Genomic DNA, 22,967 nt, shown 5'->3' on the forward strand with positions numbered 1-22,967 from the left:
ATGGTGCCATATTGAGGGCTCAGTGTTGGTCCCGGCTTCTGGCAAATTGGGCTCTCAGCAGTGGCCGTAGCCAGGTCAGCCTTGGTGATTGGAAGTCCGTGTTGCTAAACCCATGTGTAACCTCCATCTCTGCCACCATGGCCACTTTGTTTATGGGCAGGCGATGACAGGGGTGGCTGAGGAAAGAGGCTGAGTGGTGTCCACAGAAGAAGTCATCCTATCCATTTGATTATTAAAATCCTCCTCTGCTGAGGTCACCCATTGGTGAGCACTCAGATGGGATATAAATATTTTCACAGTTTTTGAGCACTCAGACACGTCCAGCCACACAACATCTTTCCCAAATTTCTTTGTCACCAATTTCCCAATCATGATTCTTCCAAGTCCATGACCATCTAGCCAAACCATTGGCTACAGCCCTTGAATCAGTATGTAATCACACATCTGGCCATTTCTCCTTCAAAGAAAAGTGCACAATGAGTTGCACTGCTCGAAGTTCTGCCCACTAGGAAGATTTCCCTTCCTAGACTTGGGAGGGAAAGTCCACACTGCATGAACTTGGAAGAATCATGATTGGGAAATTGGTGACAAAGAAATTCGGGAAAGACGCAGGTGCTGCCCTTGTAAATCTATTTTGCAAAGTATTGGTCAAGAGTATGTCTTCTGGACCCTCCCAGCTGGGATGAGTAGGTCTCAAGTGACTAATTTAGTCTAACATCCCAATCTCCCTAAGCCTTTGGATCCCTTCCTCTACATTAAACCAAGGAAGATCAGGCGTTTCCAGCTCGTTCACAGAGGGCCATCTTTTTTGGGGGGAGGGGGGAAACAGGGATAGAGTCTCACTCTGTCACTGAGGCTGGAGTCCAGTAGCATAATCTCGGCTCACTGCAACCTCCGCCTCCCGGGTTCAAGTGATTCTCATGTCTCAGCCTCCCAAGTAGCTGGGATTAAAGGCACCCACCACCACACCTGGCTAATTTTTGTGTTTTTAGTAGAGATGGGATTTCACCATGTTGGCCAGGCTGGTCTCGAACTCCTGACCTCAAATTATCCGCCTGCCTTGGCCTCCCAAAGTGTTGGGATTATAGACATGAGCCACTGCACCTGGCCTAGAGCCCATATTTAATCCATATTTCAGCTAACCAAGTAAATAAACTATTAGAACCTTTTTTAACTCCCCAAGCTGCAACATTAAATGCAGAATTCCCGCTTAGTGAGCCCAAATCCATAAATTCAGCCTGATCCAACTTTATGTTTCTTCCACCATTATCCCACACCCTTAATATTCATTTCCATGCCTGTTCTCCAGATTTCTGCTTATATAAGTTAGAAAACTCAAGCAGTTACTTTGGAGTGTAGCGCACCTCATCATGGATCACACTTTGAATTTCACCTCTAGGGGCCTGCCAGGACTTTAGTTATAGGTCTAGAAGCAAGCAGGGGTGTTGGGGTTGGGCCCTGAGGAGAATCGTCACTGTCTTGCCTGGCAGTTGCCTTGGGAGGCCATCACTTTTGCCTCAGGCAGTGCACGATTAATCTCCTCAGACAAAGGTGGAAAGGCTGATGGCTGCCCAGGTTGAGGAAGGGATGTGTTGGGGATGTTGCCACCAATGGGAGTGGGAAGGCTGTTTCCTCTGACTAAAAAGGCTCATCAGAATTTAGGACCTGCTCAGTGTTCTCAGCCTCATCAGGTTTCTCCCACAAGTCCCCATTCCAATTTGCAAGGCCCCATTCTTTTACAGTCACTGCCCTCACTTTAACACTAGACACCTTGCAAGGCTGTGTGTGCACGTTTCATTGCAGGTCAGCCACTCGCATGATAAGAGATTGTGTCTGATTTTCCACAATTTCAACTCTTTTTGACAGAAGATAAAACTGTCACTCAGGGCAATCTTAGAAGATTGAGACTCAGTATGTTCCTCTTGAGCCGGGAGATAGAATCCCTGAGTTCGTAGTTTTCTTTCATCGCTTTCTCTAGTGAACTTAGGAGCAACTAACCAACTTCATTATATTCCTTGGTTCTTTACATATGGTCAGATGTATTATGTATAGAGTCACTAAACTTACCTCTCACAAGCAGTGAATCAGGAGTATCAAATGCATTTATTTTGCCTTACTCTTTAAACAGTTCATGCCAAGGACTATCAGTGTTCTCCATACTGTTAGAAGTAGAGTCCTTAACATTTTTGTGTCTAATCATATTAAGCAGCCAATTTCAGAAACCCCAAAACCAACTTAAAAACTCCATCTTTAAAGTTCTGTTCCTCTAGAACCACTCCCGGTACCAAAATCTGTATTAGTCAGGACAGAACTAATAGGATAGATGTATATATGAAAGGGAGTTTATTGAAGAGTATTGACTCAACAGTCACAAGTTGAAGTCCCACAATAGGTTGTCTGCAAGCTGTGGAGTAAGGAAGCCAGCCTGAGTCCCAAAACCTCAAAAGTAGGGAAGCCAACAGTGCAGCCTTCAGTCTGTGGTCGGAGGCCTGAGAGCCCCTGTCAAACCACTGGTGTAGGTCCAAGAGTCCAAAAGCTGAAGAACTTGGGAGTTTGATGTTTGAGGACAGGAAGCATCCAGCGCGAGAGAAGGATGGAGGCCAGAAGACTTAGCCAGACTAATTTTTCCACATTGCGCTACCTGCTTTTATCCTAGCCTGACTGGCAACTGATTATATGGTGCCCACCCAGACTGAGGGTGGGTCTACCTCTCCTAGTCCGCTGACTCAAATGTTAATCTCCTTTACAACACTCTCACAGATACAACCAGGAACAATACTTTGCATCCTTCATTCCAGTCAAGTTAAATATTAACCATCACATCCATTGTTGAGACCTACCACTCAGAAGAAAGAATTCCTTTCAAAATATTACAGCTCACTGAAAATGCACTTGATTACCTAAGAGCTCTGATGGAGATGTACAAGGATACTAATGTTGTTTTCATGCCCTGAAAACAAGAACGTCTATTCTGTAGCCCATGGATCAAGGAGTAATTCCTACTTTCAAGTTTTATTATAAAAGAAATACATTTTGTAAGGCTATACCTGCCATGGATAGTGATTCCTCTGATAGATCTGGACAAGGTAAATTGAAAAGCTTCTAGAAAGGATTCACTAAATGCCATTAAGAACATTACTGATTTGGTTGGGTGCGCTGGCTCAACGCCTGTAATCTCAGCACTTTGGGAGGCCAAGAGAGGCAGATCACAATGTCAGGAGTTCGAGACCATCCTGGCCAACATGGTGAAACCCTGTCTCTACTAAAATACAAAAAAAAATTAACCGGGTGTGGTGGTGCGCGCCTGTAGTCCCAGCTACTCGGGAAGCTGAGGCAGGGGAATCATTTGAACCCAGGAGGTGGAGGTTGCAGTGAGCCAAGATTGCATCACTGCACTCCAGCCTGGCAACAGAGTGAGACTTTGTCTCAAAAAATAAAAAATAAATAAAGAACATTACTGATTCATGGGAGGAAGTCAGAATATCAGAATTAACAGAAGAAGTTGATTTGGAAGAAGTTGATTCCAACCCTCATAGATAACATTGAGGGCTTCAAGAGGAAGCAACTGCAGATGTGGTAGAAACAGCAAGAGAACTAGAAAGAGAAGTGGAGCCTGAAGATGTGACTGAATTGCTGCAATCTCATGTTTAACAGAGGAAGAGTTGCTTTTTATGGATGAGCAGAGAAAATGCTTTCCTGAGAGGGAATTTACTTCTGGCAAAGATGCTGTGAGCATTGTTGAAATGACACCAAAGGATTTAGAATGTTGCATAAACTTAGTTGATAAAGGAGTGGCATGGTTTGAGAGGATTAACTCCAATTTTGAAAGAAGTTCTACTTGCGGTAAAATGCCATCAAATAGCATCACATGCTACAGAGGAATGTTTCCTGAAAGCAGAATCAATCAGTGGGCAAATTTCATTGTTGTCTTAATGTAAGAAATTGCCACAGCCACCCCACCCTTCAGCAGCCATCACGATCATTCAGCAGATGTCAACATTGAGGCAAGACCCTCCACCAACAAAAAGATTACCACTTGCTAAAGGTTGAGATGATTGTTAGAAATTTTTAGCAAAAAAGTCTGCTTAAATTAAGGTATTTGGTCAGTTAAAACTCTGTCAATCTGCATTTTTTCCTCTATTTCCATACCACCACAACGCAGAAGAAGACTTCTGTGACCAGAGGCCTGGATGGTTTTCCCCACATACCAAGCAGTGCTTACTACCTGGGTGCCCTCTAATTCAATTCTGATACTGTCTACCTGGAGATAGTGTTACATCTCACAGGGTGACTGGCTTCAAGTTGGGGTTCCATGACCCCCCTTTGGGTTCGATTAATTTGCTGGAATGGCTCATAGAACTCAAGGAAACACTTAACTGGCTTATTCTGAAGGATATTACAGAGGATACCGATGAAGAGTTGCACAGGGCAAGGCATAGGGAATGGAATGTGGAGCTTCCATGCCCTCCTTGGGCATGCCACCCTCCAGGGCCCTTCACATGTTCAACTATCTGGAACCTCCCAAACCCAGCCCTCTTGGGTTTTTATGGAAGCTTCATGACATCAGCATTCCGTCTTCCAGAGTATGGGGCAAGACCATCTCTAAGGACGGTCTTAAGGCCCACAGTTAGAAAGGCAGGGAATTGGAGTCCTACTTCAGGGCAGGTGAAAGGAGGGCAGGAGAGATTCTGTTTCCTGGGGCCTGCTCCTGAGACCTAACACACCCAACACAACACCCTAATAAAAGACTGTAACAAGGGCTGTGGAAGTTATGAGCCAAGAAACATGGATGGGAACCAATATGTGGCATTATACCACAGGTATGGGTACTTCTTTAGACATAGTGCTATTACACACTTAATAGACTATAGTGTAAACATAACTTTTTATAGGCACTGGGAAAGCAAAAAATTCTTGTGACTATCTTTATTGCAATACTCACTTTTTTCCGGTCATCTGGAACTGAACCTGCAATATCTAATATGTGTATTACTAATGGATAGGTTTTTTTTATTTGATAGTTTTCATATGCTTTCTCTAGTTTTGATATCAGGATAATATTGACCCTTAAATAGAGTTGAAAGTGTTTCCTCCATTTTATTAAAGAGCTTTTAAGGATTGGGATTAATTAATTTCTCTCTAAATATCTGGTAGAGGTTACCATTGAAGCCATCTGTCCCTGGGCCTCTCTTTGAGGTACATTTTTGGTTATGAATTCAGTCCCTTTGCTTTTTACAGATTTATTCATATTTTCTGTTACTTCTTGAGTCAATTTGGTAGTTTGTGTCCTTCTAGGAATTTGGCCATTTCATCTAGGTTATCTAATTTATTGGTGTACTGTTTTTTATAGTATTTTCTGATAATCTTTTGTGTTTTTTTAAGATCAGTAGTGATATATCTTCTTTCATTTCTGGTTTTAGAAAATAACTCAGGCCTTCTTTAGTTATTTTCTTGGTCTGTCTAGCTAAAGGTTTGTTTAGTCCCTTACTTGTGATGATTTTATTTTACTTTTTTTTCTTGCTGCTTTCAAAATTTATTCTTTGTCTTTGGTTTGATTAGGATGCATCTAAATGTGATCTTTTGAGTTTATTCTGCTTGGCATTTGTTGCGTTTCTTAGATGTGTAAATAAATGTTTTCTTCAAATTGGGGGCATTGCCATTTTTTTTCAAATGTTTTTTCTGCTTTTCTCTCCTTTCTTTTTGGGAATACCTTTTGCAAATCTTGATACATTTGATTGGTGTCCCACAGGTCTCTGAGGCTCTGTTCACCTACTTGCTTACCTACCCTCCCCATCTTTGTCCTTAGACTGAATGATCTCAATCTGTCTATGTTCAAGTTGATTGGTTCTTTTTTCTGCCAGGTCAGATCTACCAGTGTATATCTAGTGAATTTTTCATTTTAATTTGTATACTTTTCAACGTCACAATTTCTGTCCAGTTCATTATAACTATATAATTGCCTATTTAGTGAAATATTCTCCTCATACTTCAGTTGTTTGTACATGGTTTCCTTTCATTCTTTGAACACATTTTAAATGTCTGATTTAAAGTTTTTTTTGTCTAGTAAGTTCAATATCTGGGCTCTCTCAGAGACATTTTCCGTGGACTTTTTCCCTCATGTGTGGTACGTTTTTACGTCTTTGCATGTCCCATAATGTTTTGTTTAAAAACTAAATATTTAAAATAATACAGTGTGACAACTGGAAATCAGATTATCCTCCACCCCAAGGTTTGTTGTTGCTGTGTCGTTGTTATTCTTTGTTTAGTGACTTTTCTAAACTAATTCTGTGAAGATAGTATTCTTTGTATTCTGTGCCCCCTGACATCTTCACCTAGTTAGCTTAGTGATCAACTAATGATTGAACAGAGTTTTCCTCATATGTCTACAATCGTAAGACTCTCAGTGTTTGCCATGGGGGCTCCGTGTGTCTTGAGGAGGAAGGATGAGAATAGTGCAATTGTTTGTTTCAGTGATTTTTTGTTTTGTTTTTTGTTTTGTTTTGTTTTTGTTACCTTGTAGCTTCAGCGCAAAGGAAGAATAGTGCAATTTAAAATGCCATGATAGCTTGCTGTACTTACTGAGATTCAGTTGATTTTGAGATTCAGCTGATTTTCTTGAATAGACATTCCTTGATGGCTATAAGCTTTTGGTTAATTCCCAGAGTTCTTTTGTTTAATGAAGTTACATTCCCCCTCCCACCCTGCAAAACAGTGACAACAACCTGCAAGAGACCCACAACATTAAGTGTCAAAACTGGAAGACAACCAGTCACCTTTCTGAATTATATTTTCCTGATTTAATCTTTGCTCAATAATCATTTCTTAATTTTGGCATCATTTGCTTTCTGTATAGACTGAGAATTTTCAAAACAATCAAAACCTGCTGTCTCTTTGTTTAACAGTCTGTACTAAGCTGCTCTTGCATTGCCATAAAGAAATATGTCAGCCGGCGCAGTGGCTCATGCCTGTAATCCCAGCACTTTGGGAGGCCAAGGCGGGCAGATCACCTGAGGTCAGGAGTTCAAGATCAGCCTGGCCAACATGGCAAAACCCCATCTCTCCTAAAAATACAAAACTTAGCCAGGCGTGGTGGCAGGCGCCTGTGATCCCAGCTATTCGGGAGGCTGAGGCAGGAGAATCACTTGAACCCAGGAGGCAGAGGTTGCAGTGAGCCAAGATCGTGCCATTGTACTCCAGCCTGGGCAACAGAGTGAGACTCCTTCTCAAAAAAAAAAAAAAAAAAAAAAAAAAAAAAAACTCAGCCTGGCCAACGTGGTGAAACCCCGTCTCTGCTAAAAATACAAAAGTTAGCTGGGTGCAGTTGCACATGTCTGTAATCCCAGCTACTCAGGAGGCTGAGGCAGGAGAATTGTTTGAACCCAAGAGGCAGAGGTTGCAATGAGCCGAGATTGTCATTGCACCCCAGCCTGGGTGACAGAGTGAGACTCTGTCTCGAAAAAAGAAAAGAAAAAAAGAAACACCTGAGGCTGAGTATAAAGAAAAGAGGTTTGGCCAGGCACGGTGGCTCACGCTAGTACTTTGTGAGGCCAAGGCAGGCAGAGCACTTGAGGCCAGGAGGTTCAGACTGGCTTGGCCAACATGGCAAAACCCAGCCGCTACTAAAAATACAAAACTTAGCTGAGCTTGGTGGCGCATGCCTGTAATCCCAGCTACTCGGGAGGCAGAGACATGAGAATTGCTTGAGCCCAGGAGGTGGAGGTTGCAGTGAGCCATGATCATGCCACTGCACTCCAGCCTGGGTGACAGAGGGACACTCTCAAAAAAAAAAAAAAAAAGAAATTTAACTGGCTCATGCTTTTGCAGTCTGTGAGTCTGTGCAAGCAAGACACCAATATCTGCTCAGCTCTGGTAAGGACCTCAGGAAGCTTACAATCATGGCAGAAAGCAAAGCAGAAGCCAGCACATCACATGGCAAAAGAAAAAGAGAGGGGAGGTTCCAGACTTTTAAACAACCGGATCTCACGTGGACTGAGGGATAACTCACTTATCACCAAGGGGATGGGGCTAAGTCATTCATGAGGGATCTGCCCCATTATTACCAAAACACCAGTGGTTTGATGTAGGTCTTGATGCTTGCTTCACAGAAAACCAATCACTGAAACAACAGTTATTGCCAAGGAAGGCTTTAATCAGTTGCTGCAACCAAGGACATGAGCGCTCAGTCTCAAATCCATCTGCCTGACTAAAACTAAGAGTTTATATAGCAGGGGAGAAATGTAACAGTGTGTAAGAAAACAAGAATTAGGGAAAGGGCAAGGACGCAATCATGGTGAATGAGGGGTCCATGATGTGGTGCCATCATCTGGTGAGTTTCAGTTCTCTGATACTGTCTTTGAGAGGCCTGAAGGTTCTTTTCTGAGGAAGGAACTCAGATAAAACAAATACAAGTTTCAAGCTTTTTAAGACCAGAAGGGGCAATTTCTATGTTTATCAAAAAGAACGGTCTGTGGGGGCAGTTGGGTTGGTTTCACCATGATCCGATCACCTCCCATCAGACCCCAACTTCAACATTCAGAATCACATTTTAACATGAGATTTAGAGGGGACAAACATCTAAACCATATCACAGTTCTTCCTTGAGTTTATCTCTTTCTTTTTGCACTTTACCTTAATTAGCAAGAAGAAACCAGGGGCCACCCTTCACACTTTGCTTAGATATTTCCCTAGATCATCCAATTTATTGGACACATTTTCTACTTCCCAAGTTACTGAAGATAACAGTGTTGTAAAACTTTCTCCCGTTACATAATTCCAGTAATATTTACCTCATTTTTCTAGAAGTTCTTACTCTGCAGCCTTCTTAAAGGCTGTGACTATTAACAGCTTATTGAAGTTACTTCAGCCTTTCACTAATACTATTCCCAAAGGCCACTTCCTGGTTCGAAAGTGACATCTACCTTTTCAGTTTTTTATTACAGCAGCATCCCACTAATATGCACCAAAATCTATATTATTTATGACTCTATAACAAATTACTTTTAAAATTCAGTTTCAAACAACAGACATTTATTATTTCATATTTTCTCTGGGGTCAGGAACCTGAGAATTGCTCAGCTAGTTGGTTTTGGCTCACTTGTTCATGAGGCTGCAATCAAGGAGTGAGCTGGGTTGTGGTCATAGGAGATTTGATTGCTGTAGAATGTCTTACAAGTCCACACATTTGGCTGCTTGCTGGAGGCTTCCATCTTTCTTCATGTGTGAGCCATCTCATGGGACTGCTCATAGTTGTGGCTTTCTCTAGAGTGGGTGATGACAGAGAGAGAGATGAAGGGATAGACAAATGAAGGGGAGAAGGAGATAGAGGAGGAGGGAAAGGGAAGGGGAGAAAGAGAAAATAAAAGGAGGGGAGAAGGGGGGCAAAAGAGAAAACAACCAAGAGCATCAATGTTCATCAGTGTCCAGTATGAAAACTTCATTCATTTATAACATAATCTCCAAAGTGACAAATACTTTGACAGTACGCTATTGGTTATACAGACCACCCATGATACAACATGGAGGCTAAGAGGGTATTGCACAGCAGTGTTATATCAGGAGGCAGGAATTATTGAGAACCATCTTGAAGCAGTAGCCACACAGGTCTTTTTAAATTAGTTAACTTTGGAAAGTGAAGAAATAAGGCAAAAAATAATTGTTCTTGTCTGATGGGGGCAGTAAACCCTATTTCTGGGTGGCAACATTCTTCTAGGCAAATACTTACTACTAGCCTGATCCTTGTAAAAATTTGAGTTTACAACCTATATCTAGATCTTCAGTTATTTGCTTTTTTGTAGTTATGACAACTTGTGCAAGTGATTTAGGAGGCTGACTAACCAGTCAGCAGCTGAGAAGCATTCTCTTTGTCTGTCTGTTTTTCTCCTTCTCTTTTGCCAGGTCCTTTGGTTCACACATGGATTTATTCCACAATATAGTATAAAGGGACAAAAAGTGAGTGGGTGGGTAAAACAGAGTAGCACTATGTATTGTGCTTTAAACTTTGCTCTAAATTCAATCCTAAAGTATAGCCCTAGTCCGTGATATGGGTCTAATAATGTCTGTCCTTTATGGCAGATATAATCATATTGAATTGATAAAGTGATGATGTTAGTAATACAGTTCAGGACAGTTAACTAAAATACCTAAAAGTAAAGCTGGTATCTCCTTTAAATACGTAATACAAAGCAAGATTAGATTTGAAAAAAGGTGAAGAAGAATGTTCATAGAAGCCTTCAAAGATTTCTAAAGATAATCATCAAGCAATGGTATATCTTTGAAATCTTATGTGCAACATGAGTATTTCTTGTTTTGATAATGCACTTTAGTTAGGTTACATGTGCCAATATAATCTAGTTTGGACCAAAAAAGTATCACATGGGTTTATAAAGTATGTCTTTTATATTTTTCCAGTTATGAAGTTAACAAATATGAGGGGACTTTAAAAAGTTCATGGAAAAATGGAATTCAAAGATAGAAATAAAAAATACAAAGTTTATTTCTCAACATAAGCTCCATCCAATTCAAGACACTTTTGTAAGCAAGGATACCAGCCATTTAGTCCATACTGGAAAGAACTGGGAATTTAACCATGTCAGTGCAATTTTTTTTTACATTATTAACTGAAGAAAAATGGATGACCTTTAAAGTTTTTTTAAGATTAGGAAACAAAAAAATTAGAAGGCATCAAATGAGGACTGTAAGGTGGATGCCTGATGATTTCCCATCATAACTCTTGCCAAATTGCCCTTGTTTGATGAAGGGAATGAGCAAGAGCATTATTGTAGAGGACTCCCTGGTGAAGCTTTCCTGGGCATTTTTCTGCTCAAGTTTTGGCTGCCTTTCTCAGAACACTCTTTTAATAAACAGACGTTATTTCTTTGGGCCTCCAGAAAGTCAACAAGCAAAATGCCTTGAACATTCCAAAAAACTGTTGCCATAACCTTTGCTCTTAACCAGTCTGCTTTGGCTTTGACTGGGCCACTTCCACCTCTTGGTAGCCATTGCTTTAATTGTGTTTTATCTTCAGGATTATATTGGTAAAGCCATGTTTCATCACCTTTTACAATTCTTTGAAGACATGCTCTGAATCTTGAACCCACTGGTTTAAATTTTTCATTGAAAGCTCTGCTGTTGTCTGCAACTGATCTGGTCGCAATGGTCTTGGCACCCATTGAGTGGAAATGTCAGCTTTAATTTTTGAGGCAGAATTGTGTAAGCTAACGTCCGTCAAGATGTCTATGGTGTTGACTAACATTCCTGTTGTTAATCACCAGTTCTCTTCAACTGGGATGCAAACAAAATGGATTTTTGTCCTCACAAATTGATGCGGATGTTCTGTCACTGCGGGCTTTATTAACATCATCTCATCCTTTAAAATGAGTTGTCCATTCTTTTGACCCCTGAACTTTTTATTGGCCTCCTCCTCCCCAGAGGGGACCCTGCTTCTGCTGGCTTAATGTTTTAGAACTTTGGTGTCATAGGTCTCAGGCACCACTTTGCCATCCACTGTCCGGTGGCTGGTGGTCTTTTGGATGGTTTCGTGGAATTGCTGCTGTCCAGGACATCACCAAGATTGAAGTCCTCGCCGTCTTCCAGCAGGCATTGATAGATGACGATCTTAGCCTCCAGCTTGACCTTGATGTTCGGCAGGACGTCGTACTCCTGGGCCTGGTGCTGCCCCTCTGCCTGGGTCTGTGCCAGCTCCGACTCCAGGTGCAGGAAGATCCCATTGAGCTACTCCATCTGCAGGGCGTAGCAGGCCTCCACCTCCCTCAGGCCATTCTCCAAGCTGGCCTTCAGATTTCTCATCGAGTCCAGGTCGATCTCCAAAGACTGGACTGTAAGTCTCAGCTCCATGAGCACCATCTTAGCAGCTCCAACTCCAGCAGACTGTGTGGTGATCACTGTGGTGCTCTCCTCAATCTGCTGAGACCAGTAACCTGTCTAGCTCCTGTCGATTCTTCTGAGCCAGCTCGTCGTATTGGGCCCAGATATCTGCCATGATCTTGGCAAGGTCCTGAGATTTGGTGGCATCTACCTCCTCCCTCACCCTAGAGCTGGCAATCTGGGCTTGTAGGCCTTTTACTTCCTCTTCATGGTTCTTCATGAAGAGCAGCTCCTCTTTGAGAGCCTCGATCTGTGTCTCCAGCTGCAGCCAAGTGACATTGGTTTCATCACTGACCTTGCAGGAGCCCATAATGTTGCTCTCCACAGACTGACGCACGGCCAGCTTTGTCTCATACTTGATTCTAAAGTCATCAGCAGCAAGACGGGAATTGTCGATCTGTAGAACGATGCGGGCATTGTCCACAGTATTTGTGAAAATCTGAGCCCTCACATCCTTGATGGTCTTGAAGTAATGGCTCCAGTCTCTGACTTGGGGTCCCTTCTTCTCCAGGTGCCCCCAGATTTTGGTCTCCAGCTTCTAGTTCTTGGTCTCCAGGCTCCTCACTCTGTCCAGGTAGGAGGCCAAGTGATCATTCAGGCTTTGCATGATCTGGCCATTCAGACTTTGCATGGTCTCCTTCTCATTCTGGATGCCTCCCTTTCCTGCCAGACCCCCGGCCATCCCCACGGCCAGGTCCCCGGACCTCAAGCCGCCCTGGAAGCTGGTGAAGCAGGACACGGAGATCAGGGAACCAGAGCTCCCGGCACCTGCATAGACGCCGGCCACGCTGCTGACCAGCCAAACACCGTAGCTGGGCACTTGGACGGAGTCCAGGAACCAGTAGCTGGTGGAGAAGGTGGAGCAAGTGGTGAAGCTCATGCTGTCCAGGGAGGAGAGTGAGAGGACCGGACTCAGACTTTGCCAACGACCAAGTCATCCATTTTTAAACTGCTGATTTCTTTAGGCCATTATCCTCATAAGCTTTTTAAGAATTACCAGTGATTTTACAATTCTTCCCCACAAGCTTTACCGTATAGTTAATATTTGTTCTTGCTTCAATTTTAGCAGAACTCGTGTTGCTCTGATACTGGATGTTTTCAAACTGATGTCTTATCCTTCTTAGTGCCTCAAACTAGATGCCGTTTACACATGTTATAACAAGTTAGTAGTTTATTTTGGTGAAAAAAATTTTTGAAATCTATGCATAGGCTTTTTTATAATAGGCATTTTCCATGAACTTTGAAGACCCCTCATACTTTTGCTTATTTTCCATTTGGTGATTTAAATAAAATATAAGTGCTCAGCTTGCATCTTTTTTTTTGTCATATTATTTCTACTAACAGCTAACATTTACTGGACTATTAATATGCCAAGTACAGAGTTAAGTATTTTATCTACAATCTCATATAATCCTTACAGCATCCAGTGAGCAAGCCCCATAAATAGTGTCCCAGGTTCTATTATTATTTCTGTCTTAATGAATGTAGAAACTGAGGCATGGAGAGAATATGTAACTAGCCTAAGTTCGTAAAGATGGCTAAGATCCCAAACTATAGCTAGGTCTTTTACGCCACTGCCCCAAAACGAATAGTGTCCCTCTTTCCTATCAGGTTCTAAACAAACAATGGAACTGAAGGCTAAAATTGTATTTTTCTTATAGGCCCATATTTCCCTCTTTCAGATGTTTTTCAGAATTCAAAATTATTTGTTTTGAAACAGGTAATACAATGTTTTGTAATATCTCCAACAAGTCTGAGATAGCACCCTGTGATCAAATGTATTGACAGTTATGCAGGACCAGCTTATATCAGCTTAAGTCATGTTTTGCTACCAATTGTGACAATAGTTGTGGTGAGAGTGGGTTTGTTGCCTCTCCTCACCTCCAAATGTAGTATATTTTGAAACTTTTTTGTATTTTAGAGCCATGAACCAATTAATGATAGATGCTGGTTGGAAGACTTCTCTTTAAGTCTTTTTGACAAGTATTTTAACTAACACTGAAACACAAAACTAGAGAGACTTACCACTTCAGTCTCTGACAGCCATGGATCAGAGAAGGCCTATTCACATAACACTGATCTACCTGAGTAAGGGTTTAGACATTTAAGGAGTAGAGAACTAGTATCTCTACAAGTAGGCCCATTTCTAAGAGGAAAAAGTATATCCCTACTCAAAAAATAAGTTTCTCCAGTCATCCTGTCCAATTTACCAATCACCTTACATCTAAAGGGGCAGAGTAAATAAAGGGAATGGAGCCAGACCAGAAATGTGTGTATAAAAGCCACCACCCCCAATACTAAATCTCTATATCACTATTGTACACTGTGTATATAAGTGATCTGTTCTTATCCCACACTTACTATAAAATCATTCAGTTGTTTTACCAACTATATAAGTTTCAGACAGAGTTGTATTATTACTGTTGAACTTTATTATAGTTGTACTTGATCAAAATGTTTTGGTTAAAACTCTCAGTGATATTCTCATTTTACAGAAGTATCTTAGGATATCCATGCTGAAATATTTAGAAGCACATTGTCATTATTCTGTAGTTTCAGTGGTTCTACAAATAAAAATAAAGTAAAAAGAAAGCTAATTTGGCAGACTAGTAACAGTTCTTGAATATTAGTGGAAGCTGTGTCATTGTACTATTCTTTCATTTTTTATTTATGATCAAAATTTTTCTATATAAAAAATCAAGGAAAGAAAATCCTTGATGATGAAATTCAGGATATATATGAAATGCACATTTTATAGAATTGAACTTAATGGATACAGAATTATAAGAATTTAGATGTTTTCCTAGTTAATGCATGCACATTGTATATTAGGATAAAAATTCGTTACTTATACAATTTATGCTCACATACTGAGTGTTTTAATATCTAGTAAAGTACATCTGAATGAATATTAAAACTCGAGAATAAGTTGTTCTGCTTCTATGTCTAATTCTTTATCTGTATTTTAGTTTAGTACCAGAGAATGTTTAATTGTAAGAAATAATTAAATATGCCACATTTTTGGTTGATATATTATTATAAAGCTAATTAAATCTACAAAGCTTTTATTGCTAATTCCCAGAAAACATTGGCAGTTATGGACTGATGCTAAAAGACTTCTGAAGTCATTAATTTGTAATAAAAATAAATTTAAATGTTGGTGATTTGCATTTCTCTTTTTAAAATGATTATTATATTTATTTCTTCCCTAGATCTTCCTCAGAACTGTGATCCTAACATTCCCCTAGTTGCTCAGGAATTAATGAAAAAGATGATACGTCAATTTGCGATTGAGTACATTTCAAAAAGTGGTAAAACTCAAGAGAATAGAAATGGTTCAATTGGACCAAGTATAGTATGTAAAAGTATCCAAATGAATCAAGCAGAAAACTCCCTTCAGGAAGAGCAGGAAGGCCCCTTAGACCTCACTGTGAATCGAATGCAAGAACAAAATACTCAGCAAGGTAAGATTTTTTGTGTGCATGTAATGTATAATTTGGTGTTTTATATCGTTAAATGTATATTTATAACTTTTTATATTCATAGGGAAATTTATTTTGGATATAATATGACTTTTAATTTGCTTATGTAATATGTACTGGAGAGAAGTACCTATTTACAGCTTTTGTATTTGCATCTTTGTTTATAAGAGAAAATCTGAGTTGCTCTCAACTCCTTTTGCAATAAAGTGTATCCTAATAAACAGCTTAAAAATAAAGCATATAAATAAATAAAGGGTATAAATAAAGAGATGTTTATAAGAAATAATTATTTTTATAGTGGACAGCTGAAAACAGTAAGCACTTGCTTGTTCGGTTTTTTTTGTATTTAAGTGAGAAAAAAATAGATTATTTATCTTCCAGTTGTTTATAATGTAACTGGGAACAGAGGAAATGGAATATCTGTGACAAATATAATGTTATCATGTAACTAACTGTGTGGAGAAACATTTGTCGTAAGGAACCTGAATGATGAAGACCATGTTGGACTTACAGAATTTAATTAAAAGAGAACCATAACTTCACAGAGGAAAGGCAAGAAGAAGAGCCTTTTAAGTGTGTGCAAAGGACTTAAGTGTTTATCAGAACAAAGGACAATTTAGGTAGCTTTTGTTAATATGGACTAGGAATAGTATTGTCAGTCTTTGAAGCTATAAGAAAAATGTCATCATTAAATTTGATTCCAGAAGGCAGTGATGTTAGTTTGGGGCTCTTAAGAAGAATATACCAGTTAGGCCAGGCACGCTGGCTCACACCTGTAATCCCAGCACTTTGGGAGGCCAAGGCGGGTGGATCACCTGAGGTCGGGAGTTCAAGACCAGCCTGACCAACATGGAGAAACCCCGTCTCTACTAAAAATACAAAATTAGCCGGGCCTTGTGGCACATGCCCGTAATACCAGCTACTCAAGAGGCTGAGGTGGGAGAGTTGCTTGAATCCAGGAGGCAGAGGTTGCAGTGAGCCGAGATCATACCATTGCACTCCAGCCTAGGCAACAAGAGTGAAACTCTATCTCTTAAAAAAAAAAAGAAGAATATACTAGTTAGTGTTTGAAGATAGTCTTTTCAGTGTGTAAATCAGATTAAAATTTAGAGGGGCTGAAATAATGGGAATAATTTTTCTTTTTTGTTCCCTAATACTAGGTTGCAAGTATTTATGTGACAATATCTGACAAATTTTAAGATAATAGCTTATAAGACAGAGAAAGAAATGTCAAAAGACAAGTATGATATCTCATGGGTGTCCAACCTTTTGGCTTCCCTGGGCTACATTGGAAGAAGAAGAATTGTGTTGGGCCACCCATAAAATACACTAACACTGATTATAGCTGATGAGCTTTAAAAAGCCGGTGCGGGGGTTCCTCATGTTATTTTTATGATATCTGCCACCACAGATAAGTAAAAAAAATCCTCTCAATCAAAGGGTTGGACACCTGTGAAGGCTTAAGGAAAAAAATATCAGTACATAGAATTTTGGACTCAGAAAATAGAGGATTTTTAGAATTTTTTTTATTTGCTTTTCCATGCCTTATATTCCCTTATATCTCCTCTCCTTTTGGGGATTTCTGAAGAGACAAGAACATAGGCTTTGGTATGTGACAGACTAGTGGTTGAAATCCCAGCTCTGCTACTTACTTAAGTTACTTGAATAAGTAATGTTACCTGTCAGACCTTTAATTTCTTCAATTGTAATTTGGCCATAATAATAATGGACCCATTGGAACAATGTGAGAATTAAATATTTAGTAACAAACTCATGAAAGATTCTCAAATACTACTCTCACCGTACTCTCTACCTCCCATTTGTTATCACCACAGAAGAAGCCTTAGAAGTAACGTGATAGTGATCTATAAATACTTGTATGGCTGTTACAGTAACATAGGACTGAGTTGTCTGTGAATGGTCCAATGAGTTGAGTTAGGATCACTAGCTAGAGGTTAGAGGGAAACAGATTTCAGGTCTAGATAAGAGAATATTTATAAGGAAGTTGTTAAGGAAAGAAGGAATGATTCCCTGATTGCCTCGTCATTGGAGGTATTGAAAAGCATCAGATGAGTGGTTAGAATAGATGGCATTTTGGCCGGGCATGGTGGCTCACACCTGTAATCCCAGCACTTTGGGAGGCCGAGGTGGGTGGATCACGAGGTCAAGAGATCGACATCCTGGCCAACATGGTGAAACCCCATCTCTACTAAAAATACAAAAATTAGCTGGGCGTGGTGGCGCATGCCTGTAGTCCCAGCTATTCGGGAGGCTGAGGCAGGAGAATCGCTTGAACCCGGGAGGCAGAGGTGGCAGTGAGCCAAGATCGCGCCACTGCACTTCTGCCTGTGTGACACTGCACTCCAGCCTGGCGACAGAGCAACACTCCGTCTCAAAAAAAAAAAAAAGCATTTTAAAAGTAAATTTCCAGTCCTTAGATCTTTGATTCTATGAAGTTAAGTGGCAAGACAGATCATGTATATGTAGAACACAAGTCATGTAATTATTTAAATTATTGTAATAGTCTAAACAGAGTGCAAAAATATGTGAAAATCCTGAGGTTGGAAAGAGTAGTGATAATGGATATAAATCTATAACTAGTCTTCTTGATATTTTTAAGTTTTTGGATGACTTCTTGTCATATGTGATTCTAGTCTTCTTGAGGATAGAAATTATTTAGTTTAATGTAGTTTGAGGTGTAGAGGGCACGGGGAAGAGTGATGGTAGATGAAGCTAAAGAAGTAGGTAGGGACCAAATTTTGACTTTTCTTGGGGTCATAGAAAGCTACCAGACTGAGAGTAACAAGATCAGATTTTATTTTATGAAACCATTCTGCCATGGTATGGATTGGCAGTTTCTTAAAATTTGTCTATTTGCACACCAAACAAGGAAAAATGAAGCACATACCCTTTGATGCATTTGTGTGTACATATGGATATGTGTATATGTACCCACTAACACATATGTGTACTAATCTTTCTATAAATATTTTAGGATTTAATTAAAGATGTTATAAACAATTTTTAAATGTCTTGCTAATCATGATGACTTCACTGCCAGTATCTTATTGAATGATAATATACTTTAGAAGAGTTTCATTAACAATGATAGACAGTGTAAACCCATATGTCACATAGCTTCCTTAAGAATTTAACCTTTTTTTGGCCTGATTTCGCTGTTTTTACTTCATAGTATAGTCAATGAAGAGCTCATACTAGTGGTAGCAGTGTCAGTTATGCCTTTATGTTGCTATTTGCTAGTGCTTACATTTTTCATATTATTCTCACTGTGTAATTTTTTAACAATACTCATTTAAGCCAGTTTTTTATTTGGTGAGTTACTTTATTCAAATTAGATGACAATCCATAAATCCAATAGATATCTATCCATAAATGATGTAGATACATTTATGGATAGTATAAACCATAAGTTTATGAAATTCTCCATGCCAAATGGTTTTATAGGTAACTTTATACACTCTTAAAGCAACAGATAATTCCTATTTTGTGCTTTCCTTTTTTTCTACTCTGTTTCAAAGAGTAGAAAAAAAAAAGAAATGTTGCTATAATCTTGATACCAAAACCAGACAAAGATAGCAAAAGAGAGAAATATTTCAACTTACCTAGATGCAAAAATCCTTAATAAATATCTGCAGTAGTGAGGTATAAGAACATAATAATGACTAAGGAGGCATGGATGACTAAGCATTTGAAAAATTTTCTTCATTTTCTAAATTAAAAATTATATCCTAATAGATACAAAAAATTATTCTACAAAAGCTGACATATTTATGATAAAAAGGGCTTATCAAACAAAGAATAATAGATGGGCACTTCCACTACCAAAGACATTATAACCTAAAGATTTAAAATAAAAGATAACACAAAAAATGCACACTATCGTCAGTTTTAAACATTTGATGAGAGTTCCTTACTCAGCCACCCAATTAGAAAATCTAGTTTTAAAAAAGTTACATTTGCAATAGCTGCAACAACAGGAAAAACAGTGAAATGCCTAAGAATGAAATGGATAAACTATATCAGGTCTTATGGAGAATATTATAAAAATATGTTAAAGGAAGTAAAAGAAGACCAGCAAAATGAATGATTATACTTTAAATGAATGTGAGGACTGATGCTTACAGATTCAATGTCATTCCAGGCAGAATTCTGACAGGATTTATTGTTAAATGTGGCTTGCTGATCCTAAAATTTACAAGCAAGACTTAAAGAGCCAAGAATAACCAAGTCAAGGTGGTAAATAAAGTCTTGCTAAATGTAGCAGCACTTATTAAGTGCAGTAATTAAACCAGGCTGCTATTGGCCAGGATGAAAATCAGTAGGACAGATCAGTAAGCCTAGAAGCTCCCAAACATTAGTGGAATCTTAGTGCAAGACAGAAATGTCATTATAAATCACGGGGAAAGATACCGTATTCATAAATAGTTCCAGGGCAATTGATTACCCAAAAGGGGGATAAGGGGCGGATCCCTACCTTACACCAGTCATAAAAGTAGTTCTAGTTGGGTTTTTTTAAAAGCTAAATGTGAAAAGCAAAACTAAAAGAGAAGAAATTATAGGATAATATCTTAATTCAAAATAGAGAAGAAGTTCTTAAAATGCAAGAATCACAGTCCATACAACAATTTTGTATATTTGACTATACTCAAATCTAAAACTTAAGTATAAAGTCACTGAAGAAAATGAAATGTTAAGCCTCATCTGTAACTGATATATCTAGCAAGCATTCAACTAACAAAACTACAGCCAGTGAGACAGACAACTGATAAGAAAAATAGGCAAAGACAAGTCTCAGAAGAAGATATTGGAATAGGCAAATAAGCAAAGAAAAAGATACTTATAAGAATATCTTGCCTAGCCTCCTTCCCTATATAGGATTCTTTTATTCTATATTATAAGAGATGGTAATTCAGCCTCTGAGTGAATAAGTATTTACTGAAAATCTTTGACAACTCTAATAGTTAAGCTCATATCTATGAAGAATATACTCATTGTTTTATATTTTTTCATCTGCAACAGTGTTTTACTTTACTGTAAATACTTGTAAAAATTACTATGTCTCTGAGACTTCCCTTTTCCATGATAACCTTTAGGGTTTTCTTCCGTCTTGTTTTGTTTTTCTTTCTGCAACAATATGAGAAACTCTAGTCCTTTGACATAGTAATGCTGTAAATGTTTGTTGAAACTATTAGGTTTCTTCAAATGTCTGTTTACTATACAAATCTTTTCAACTTCCTTAATTGTTCTTCATAAGTCAGTTTCCGTCTTCCTCGTTGTCATTGCCTTCTCTTTCACAAACTCTACACTCACTTAAAATATGGTTACCCTGAGGAAAACATGCCTATTTTCCTCTCCATTGTACTTTCTATCCAGGCATTTCAAATATTTGGGGATATTTCTGTGTGCATTTTAAATTATTTAGATTTGTATAAATACTCCGAGCCTCAGAAACTCGTAGAAAGGTGAGGCATGCATTGCCCATACCCAGTATTCTTTTTTGTCCTAGTACATTGAGTTAAGAAACAGATATAAATAACATTAGTGTGTCAAGTATGTATTTTTTAAATATCAGTTTTAATCTAGGGCCAGAGTAAAAACTCCTAAATTCCAATGTACAAGAAGAAATTTGCAACTTAGAGACCTTTGTCATTACTGTAACAACTACGAAGCATAGGCAATCCTATACAGAACAAGATCAGATTGGGCAGAGATGGAATACTTCATTAAGTTTGTTAATGCAGTTTTCTACCATAAGATCCAACGAGTATTCTGGTAGAACTTTCATTATAGTAAACCTCTCAATGCATTGTAATTGTTTGCATGTTTATCTGCCTTTGGGAGCAGGAAACTTGTCTTTTTTCACTTTTGTGTCTCCACTGCTTGGTATGGTACATGGTATATTGGATTTATTTATTAAATTAAAAATCTTCACCATCCTCAAATGCCACTGATAACTAAAATGAGAGTTGAAACTTGACCATTGCATTTAGGGCGTTTCTGCAGTGAAATTTTCTATTTTAAACATTTTGGTTGGAAAATATTCTGAAATATACTTTTTAGTACTTTTTAAAATGCCGTGTGGAACATTATGTCATGATAATGGACATTAACTATTGCACCACCATGTAATGATTTGAAAATTTTAGGATTATTTTCTCTTAATTAGCAAGAGATAAGTAAGATTTTTTTTTAATTACTTCAAAATGTTATCAGTAGGGTAAACTTTGGAATCCATAACTTCTAGTATAGGACTAATACTAAGTAGGCTTCAAGTGACTATTTGAGAGACTATATTGAATAAAATATATGAATTTCAGCCGCATATTTAGTAGTCATTAAGTATCCTTTGTTGCTGCTGCCACCACCACTGTTCTGCTTTCTTGCCTGTGATTAAGGTAGGTGTTACTATGTGTAAGAGAGTCACATATAGTTTTATGATGTTATGTATGCTTAATTATGTGGTTTATAAATTAAGTTTTGTAATTCTGTTTGGAAATCACTAAACAGTTTTTAAAGTTCAGTTCAAAAAAATGTCTGTGTCCACTAATGAAATTGTCTGTCTTGTTTTTCTATGCCGAGCTTTTGTTTTCTGTGGCTAAAAAACATGTGGAAGAAAATGTTATATTCCATGCTTGGGAAGATGCCATATTTTAGTCGACGTGAAAAATAAAACATATGTCTAGATGGTTCTGTGTCCCTTCTAATCTAATCTCCTCTGACTGCAGGGGTAGAAGAAACAGGTGATACTTTAAAATTCCAGATCTAAGCCTACGCTGTCCTGCTGAAAACCCTTTAATGGCTTCATATTGCCCTTTAGATAACGTCTAAAATCCTAAACTCCAGGAACCAGCCCCTGCCCACCTATCCAGCCACATCTTGTGTCTCTCTTTCTTTAGTCTTCATATTGGCTTTTTCTCATTTTCTTAAATATATCATACACTCTCAGAACCTCAGAACACTGACAAAAAAGCTACCTTCCACTCCCAACCAGTTTTTTTTGTAAATACATATTACTTATTTTTTTCCCAGGTCTCCTTTTAAACATTGCTTTCTTAGGAAAACCTCCTCCGCACCTCCCATATTGGATGTACACAGACACACACATTGATATTCTTATTCTTACTCGTATTTAGTTTGGGGTTCTTACTGTATTTTTATATAATATCCTATATTGTTTTGTAGCATCTGTTACCCTTGTAATTATTTGTTTCAACCATCTTATCTGCTGTTTATTTGTCTTGTTATGCTTTTTTTTCCTCCTTATTTTCTTCTGGATTGGGTTTCCTCACTTTTCTTTCTTTGCTTACTTTGAAGTTATATACTGTACTGCTATTAAGTTTGTAGTTACCTTAGAAGGTTTTAAAGGTATAGTTAATATAAGAAATTTAGAGTCACCTGCCCTGACACTTACAGCTATATTTAGTGCTGTGTTTCCCTTCTGGTGACATCACAACCGAAACACAACCATTTGTTTTATATCATCAATTTTTGTTGAGAATTACATACATGATTATCATCTCTTTTGCTTATCATTTCTTCACATGTTCTTCTGGGATCAGACATTCCTTAAATAAGGGTTTA

The 22,967-nt window shown here is 38.6% G+C and overlaps 1 protein-coding gene and 1 pseudogene across 7 annotated transcripts in view; one reads left to right on the forward strand and one right to left on the reverse strand.

Moving 5' to 3' along the window:
- Positions 1-22,967, forward strand: part of LCORL (ligand dependent nuclear receptor corepressor like) — a 185,847-nt gene that overhangs the window by 104,477 nt on the left and 58,403 nt on the right. For 6 of the 7 annotated variants that reach the window (XM_030801150.1, XM_030801152.1, XM_030801148.1 and 3 more), the window contains exon 5: positions 15,096-15,347. The exons of the other annotated variant lie outside the window; for it this stretch is intronic. In XM_030801150.1, coding sequence (XP_030657010.1) covers positions 15,096-15,347 — 252 coding nt within the window. The remainder of the gene's footprint in view (positions 1-15,095; positions 15,348-22,967) is intronic. 7 annotated transcript variants of the gene reach the window in all.
- Positions 11,450-12,886, reverse strand: LOC100582789 (annotated as a pseudogene).

The sequence above is a fragment of the Nomascus leucogenys genome, chromosome 20 (genome assembly GCF_006542625.1).
Source record: "Nomascus leucogenys isolate Asia chromosome 20, Asia_NLE_v1, whole genome shotgun sequence".
NCBI classification, from domain to species: Eukaryota; Metazoa; Chordata; class Mammalia; order Primates; family Hylobatidae; genus Nomascus; species Nomascus leucogenys.